The following is a 7500-nucleotide window of genomic DNA, read 5'->3' on the forward strand; positions in this document are numbered from 1 at the left end:
ACTTAGTATTTTGTTTTTTTCACCAACGAATGTACTTTGGGTAATTATAATACATATTTATTTATTGTTTGATGGTGAATGTATAGGTTAGTTTTAGATCGGGAAAAATAAGGCTGGATTAGAGAATGTGGGAGGGGGGGCATGAGTCAGAGATGCATGAGGAAAATTCCCACCCTTGTGAGGCTTGCATCATGATTTCATGCACAATGGTGGTGGGTTTGCTTGCTTGTGCAGAAATGTTAGCTGTGTATTCTAAGTAGTATTTTTTGAGAAAGCTTCTTGGAAGTTTTTGTAAATTGTCCAGCTCACAACTCGTGGCCGTAAAGTATATGGCCTACAGTTTGGGAGTACATCTACATGCTTGTATTATCTTCAGAGATACTGTTTGCACCTCATGAATATTTTGACTGAAAGTTCATTGAGATGGAAATATTTATGAATAGTCCATTACTGATCTTGAATAGACATGTAGTTTTATTCAAAGTTGAGAACTTGTTATTTTTATGGTTTGATTTGTCTGACATCAGTTATATAGTTAAGCTAACTTCATGATTAATCTTTAAACTTGAGAATCAGGAGGCCACACCTAGCTTTTGACAAGGTCCTCTGCCGTACTTGGTAATGTTTATCAATACATTTAAACATTACTTTATATTAGGTAATGCAAGAAGCACAAAGGTATCCATTTATTATGACCTTACTGTCACCTTTTTAAGTCCTCTTTTTCATGGTTATTACCTTTTTTTTCTTTCTGATTTTCATGTAATCCTATTCTTAATACTTACCTTGGTTACTATTTGCACTAGAGATGTTAGATACCAGAGATGTACAAAGTTAAAGATTGAAAATAACGTGTCATTGTTGGTGGATATCAACAGATGCCTGGACCTTCACACGTGCTGTAACAGTGATCAACAAAGCTCCTCCAATATATTCTGGCTAAATAGAACTTCCTAGCAATTTATATCTGATAAAGAACCTGTTCAAGCTCCAACTGAAAGCCATGGCATTTGTTGTTTATTTATTATTTAAAAATACTTGGAAATATAAGAGGCTGTTGGTATTGTATGATGACTTTTCTAGTATTACCTAATATATTAATTTTTATTGACGTTTCACATGTCTAGGACTATCTTGGGAAGAATTGAAAAGTAGTATGTAATGGTTCATGTCCGTTTACAAATGGCTTCTCTCAGTGATGCTTGCCCAGTCCCAGATTTAACCCATTCACAACTGGGCATTCCAGCTCTAAATGGTCGAGATGCCAGGAAATTGGAACACATAAGCCAAATATCTCGGGATGCTCGGGAGAAATAGCTGCGAGCCTGGCTGTCCGCTCGCTCACCTGGCGCGCCGGCCTTGACTAAATATCTCATTACCGGCATCTGACCCAAAAACCACGAAATGTGACAGCACGTCAGCTGGCGCGAATGGGTTAATAACCTGTAGTGGACGTTTGTGTCATGACATTCACAATGGCTTCGATACGCCTAAAAGACAAGTGCACATGACATGACATCAGAAACAGTTGAAGCACACTAGTCATGAATTATTATGATTCTAATGGCAGTAGTCTGTGCTGCATGAGGGAAAGGGTAAACTTCTATGTCCGTCTCATTTTTAGCTGGTGCCAGTGGTGTCAGAAATCATGTCCTGACTGCCAGTTAGCTCTTTAGGTCCTCCATTCACACTGGTTGAATTTAGCATTAATAACTATGGGTTTGTACAAAAGAAAATACATTATGATTTATAACATAATGCTGATTCTAAGTATTGTGATGCCCTTATAGTCCCATTACTGCCAAATCACAGTCCCGACGGGCCCGGCGAGAAGTGAAAACCCCCTTTGCTGGGCCTATGCAATATTGGATGGGGAACGTCACACTGGTGTGTCGCCCTGTCATCAGGCACTTTGCCTGCTGACAGGGCGACAGGGTTGTCTTGTGTGCTCATTCCCTAGATAAATCCATAGCTCTTCCCAGAACTTGGATCCATAGATAAATGAATAGTTACCCCAATCACAAGAAGGCGTAGATTTGCCTAATGCTGCTCCCACAGGCAATATAGCATGCACATACAAATTTCTGGCAAAAGGCTGCACTAAACCCGTGGTACAATTTTCATGCACCCTTTTCTATGGTGTGACAATGTTTTATGTTTAATGTTTTGACAAGTGAAGGAAAATGTGAAAAGTCCATGATGTCATCTGTTTTATGTAAAATATTCATGTGGTATATCATCCTTTCAATAATGAGTTAAACTATGGTTTGACTTACAAGTGCAATGTACAGCTATAAGCTGCTATTAATGCATATATCTTCTGGCTTACAATATCAATGATTATGATTAGTAATGAGAATAGACTTTCTGAGGGTTCTTGCACACCATAGGGTGGAAACAAAAAATAACTGATTCTGTGCTTCACATTAACCCTTTGATGAAGGTCACCAAGAAATCAACTAGTGGGCCTATCTGATCATTTCTTCTTTTTTATGCCAATAGATGTGATTTTGTGATATTCAAGGAATGGTGTAAAACAGCTTTCCAGGTTGGCCTAAAGATTGACTACTTGGTGACTCGGTTATTATCATCCGTTTTAAAGAAAATTTAATGAAATAAAACCACTAGACTATCCATTTAATGTAATATGGTCTTCAATGGGTAAGAGTACAAGAAATGGCATACAGATATGATCAACAAATCGTATTCCTAAGCTGTACCCAAATGATGGATTGTAATGCTTTTAAAGTAAGAAATTGTTATAAAGGGAATTTTTTAATTGGCATTTAAGATGGGATTCATCAAAGCAATAAGGAAATCAGTTTGCTGACAGTACACTGTTGATACAAGAGTATTGATCATGGATCTATTATCTCTCTATTCTCATGTTTGTCATGTTTTTAACAGACCAACTAATTTTTACATGAACCTGCAGGTGTGATTTGGCTGCAAAATGAATCCCAGTGGCCCTAGCTACCCTCTAGCCTCTCTCTACGTGGGCGATCTCCATGCAGACTGTACAGAGGCCATGCTCTTCGAAAAGGTTAGCACTGTGAAGATGTCAGGCCTTCCAGGTGATATTTTATTATTGATGCCTATATGACTTTACTTTTTAAAAGTTGAAATTTTTTTAAGCTTAAACACTAAGACAGAATCCTCGACCCTCGTCAAACACACACGGCAGGGGCCAGTAAAAACCCTTCCTCCTAAACACCCTGTGACTTGTCCAAGAAGTTGTAAGTATGCATTAATGGAAGTAATGAATGTGTGGAATAATAGTTGGTAGCTACTTATATTTTCAGGCAGCTACAGAAATGTTTGAGAAGTGACAGCCGTTACTTTCAAGTTGCAGTGATGGAGAAAGTAAGGGTGTTGTAGACGGCTGTAGGTATATATGTATGTTTTTGTATATTTCGTCTTGGTATGTATCCTTCAGTGTTCTGCAGAATGTCACCTTTAGATGTTTAAAACTTCAAGGGGGGAAAATTGTGGAAGGAAGTAATGGAATTTAGAAATGTTGTATATCAGCCCCAATATACTACTTTGCAAAAATTCCATTGTGAGGAAGTGACCAAGAATATGTTCAGCCTAAACAGAAATTCCTAAAGGAATGGGAAAAATATTTCAACTCTGGTGACTTCAGGTATTGGAAGATGGACAAAAATAAAAGATTTGGAGGAGATGGCAACAGGTGGAACAAGACAGTGGGTGGCAAGGTGCATTGTTGGCTAAGGTTTATATGCTCTAAGATGGAGAGGATGAACAAGTTTGGACCATTACTGAAAGGTGTATCTTGCTAGAGCTTTTTCTGCTGGAATGAAATCTGAATTATGGTTGAAATTAGGTAAGTCTAGATAAGGATGGACTCTGTTAATTTCCTAGTGTTAACATTAGTTGAGGATTAAATGGTGCAGGCATCTGCCCAGTCCTTCCGATGGTTGGCATCCCTGAGAGGGCAGCAGACGGCTTATCTTTCATGTCCCTTGCAAATAACGGATCTGTGTTAAAAAATGCGCGACTCTCCCTAAACTCATTTTCTTAACACGAACGTCGTTGGTAAGGGTTGTGGAAGTGCCATCTTATGCCAACTCCGAGGTGAAAGCCATTGGGTGAGATTGGTTGGTTGCCTGGATTGTTGTATCCTTCGCTATTGTTTACATTTGGAGCTTAATAGAATACAGCCTCATTGTGACCATGCATAATCTCGGCAGTTAATTTGGAATTTATACCAGTAGACTCATTTCTAGGAAGCTACACACACAGAAATTTACTGGACTATGTGTATGCTCTCTATCTTATAGGACTTTCTACCTTCTCTTGATTCATGACCAGGTTACCACATGTTCTACTTGCTGTCACCTCTGTTTTGATTTTTTTCTTTTTGTCCTGCCCTTCTTAATACCTGAAATCAAAACTACATGAAGTTGCACTATGGTTTCCCAATCTTTAGTGAAGTATGGTCTATGCTATAGGTATCTTGATATCATTCTTCAGCTTCTTAACAGTAATGTCAAGATGTTGCTGTTTATCCATCAATTTTACAAAGTTTAGGTGTACACTAATCCCTCCTTATCTTATCTATCACCTCTTCCTTGAAAAATAACAATACATCTTTGTTTTCAGTTCTCATCTGCTGGACCTGTGCTCTCCATTCGTGTGTGCAGAGATATGATTACCCGTCGATCTTTGGGCTATGCTTATGTCAACTTCCAGCAACCAGCTGATGCTGAACGAGCTCTAGACACAATGAATTTTGATGTGATGAAGGGTCGGCCGATCCGAATCATGTGGTCACAGCGTGACCCTTCCCTTCGAAAATCTGGTGTTGGCAATGTGTTCATCAAGAACTTAGATAAATCTATTGATAACAAGGCCATGTATGATACATTCTCTGCATTTGGGAATATTCTCAGCTGCAAGGTAAGAATGACTTCTTTCGTTGCTAAGTTAATAATGAAAAAAAAAAAAATTATCTAAAGAATACAATTTATATTTGTATCACTAAAATTTACATTCATCTTGTTTGGACATTGAAAATGAACTGAAGAAAACTAAATGGATATAATCTTGAAACTAATGTGGTCTTCTTGTCTCTTCTACAGGTTGCTACAGATGAGACTGGCAATTCCAAAGGCTATGGATTTGTACATTTTGAAACTGAGGAAGCAGCCAGGAATGCTATCCAGAAAGTGAATGGTATGTTGCTTAATGGCAAGAAAGTTTACGTAGGCAAGTTCATCCCCAGGGCAGAACGGGAGAAAGAGTTGGGAGAGAAGGCTAAACGTTTCACAAATGTGTACGTTAAGAACTTCGGTGATGACCTGGATGATGAGAAGCTCTACGAGATTTTCTCGCAATTTGGCAAGATTACCAGTCATAGAGTAATGACAAATGAGGATGGCAAATCCAAGGGCTTTGGTTTTGTTGCATTTGAAGAACCTGAAGCAGCTGAGAAGGCCTGTGATGAATTCAATGGTAAGGAAATGAATGGGAAGCAAATCTATGTTGGAAGGGCTCAGAAGAGAGGAGAACGTCAAGCAGAGCTGAAGAAGAAGTTTGAGATGATGAAGATCGAGCGCATGAACAGATACCAAGGAGTGAACTTGTACATCAAGAATTTGGACGACACCATCGATGATGAAAGGCTTCGCAAGGAGTTCTCTAACTATGGTACTATCACAAGTGCCAAGGTTATGACAGAGGATGGCCGCTCAAAGGGTTTTGGATTCGTTTGCTTCTCAACACCCGAGGAAGCTACTCGTGCTGTTACAGAGATGAATGGCCGTATTTTGGTCAGCAAGCCTCTGTATGTTGCTCTCGCTCAACGTCGCGAGGATCGTAAGGCACATCTGGCATCTCAGTACATGCAGCGTGTGGCTGGTATGCGCATGCAACAGATGGGACAAATGTTCCAACCTGGTGGCACTAGCTACTTCATGCCTACCATGCCACAAGCTCAGCGTTTCTACTCGCCACAGATGGCTCAGATTAGGGCAACTCCTCGCTGGCCAACTCAGCCAACGGCCCAAGTGCGAGCAGGTGCTCAGGCAGCCAGTGCTTACCCAATGCAGGCTGCGCCATACAGATCAGCCCCTCGCCAAGCACAGCCAGCACCCCGCAATGTCCGTCCTATTACTGCAGCAGCTGCAACTGCTCAGCAACAGCAAATCCCGAACTTGATGCAAGCAGCCAGGCCTGTTGCGCCAAATGCTGGTGCAGTTCCACCTGCACTTTCATCTGCAGCACGCGCTTCAAACTACAAGTATACAACCAACATGCGCAATCCACCAGCTGTCTCAGGTGGCGGCCCAGCTTCAGCTGCTGCAGTGGCCCCTGTTGTCCAGCCCGCTGTGCACATCCAAGGGCAAGAGCCACTCACTCCATCTATGCTGGCCTCTGCCTTGCCTCAGGAGCAGAAGCAGATGTTGGGAGAACGTCTGTTCCCCCTCATCCGCGACATTTATCCCGAGCTTGCGGGTAAGATCACTGGCATGTTGCTGGAGATTGACAACTCGGACCTCCTGCACATGCTCGAGGATCGCAACTCACTCAAGGCAAAGGTGGAGGAAGCTGTGGCTGTGCTCCAGGCCCATCAGGCCAAGCAGCAAGTGGTGGCTGTTGCTGTTGCTGCTCAGAAGAAGGAGGATATGTAAACAAGTTCCACAGCAAGCAGTCCTCCTATATTTTAACAACCCTTTATCAGTGCTGCATGTTGCTTATTTTAGTTTTACAGTTTGTGCCCAGTCATTGGAGTTTTAATTTCTTTGCTGTCATTTGGTTATTTTTGTTTCAAGGTTAATTAGCAATATTTGTAAAGGACATCATTTATCATTTGCACGCTGTCTTTTTTTTTTCTTTCTTTTTTGGACTCCAATAGATGCGGCATAGTTTAGGTTCGACCACAACCACGTGAACAGTCTGTCAAGTAGGTGTCATATATATACAAAAAATCTTAAAAAAAATCGTAAAATATAAAAAACCCATAAGACAGTAGCCTACTATTAATGCAGTTGATTATAATGCAACATATCGTTCATTATAATTAACGCCAACGGCAGGTCAGAACATTGTCAACCAAGAATGTTCTAGAAGAGAATGGGAGTCAGGTTTTAGTTGATCAGTTCCGACATGCCTGTTTTAAAAGGTGAAAAAATAAAATAAAGGAAAAATAAAACCTTAAAAAACTTTGTATAAAAAACAAAAATGCCCCACCATTGGGCGAAAAATCCGATAACAGTAACATCTCTATAAAACTCTAAAAAAACTTTTGTAACAGTGTGCTACGAAACTCAAGGAAAAATTGGCAACAATAAACTTCTGTTTCTATAACCTTAATTTGATACTTTATTACCCATATTTTACTTAGGTTGCGCAAGATTTCTTCAAGAAATATTACTTAGGTATTATGCTCATTATTTGTATAATATAATGTATCCTGAAGAGAGCTTGGCAACAATCCATCTGGGGTCAAACGGACGAGTTGTATCTGCACGTCATATA

The 7500-nt window shown here is 40.2% G+C and overlaps 1 protein-coding gene across 1 annotated transcript in view; it reads left to right on the plus strand.

Annotated features, from left to right (window-relative positions):
* Positions 1–7335, plus strand: part of pAbp (poly(A) binding protein) — an 8100-nt gene extending 765 nt beyond the window's left edge. The window contains exons 2-4 of the mRNA XM_043036621.2: positions 2936–3043; positions 4624–4920; positions 5103–7335. Coding sequence (XP_042892555.1) covers positions 2954–3043; positions 4624–4920; positions 5103–6653 — 1938 coding nt within the window. The 5' untranslated portion in view covers positions 2936–2953 and the 3' untranslated portion in view covers positions 6654–7335. The remainder of the gene's footprint in view (positions 1–2935; positions 3044–4623; positions 4921–5102) is intronic.
* The last annotated feature ends 165 nt before the right edge of the window (positions 7336–7500 follow it).

This window comes from Penaeus japonicus, unplaced genomic scaffold (genome assembly GCF_977035675.1).
Source record: "Penaeus japonicus unplaced genomic scaffold, GWHDUDI00000001_assembly GWHDUDI00000012, whole genome shotgun sequence".
Lineage (NCBI taxonomy): Eukaryota > Metazoa > Arthropoda > Malacostraca > Decapoda > Penaeidae > Penaeus > Penaeus japonicus.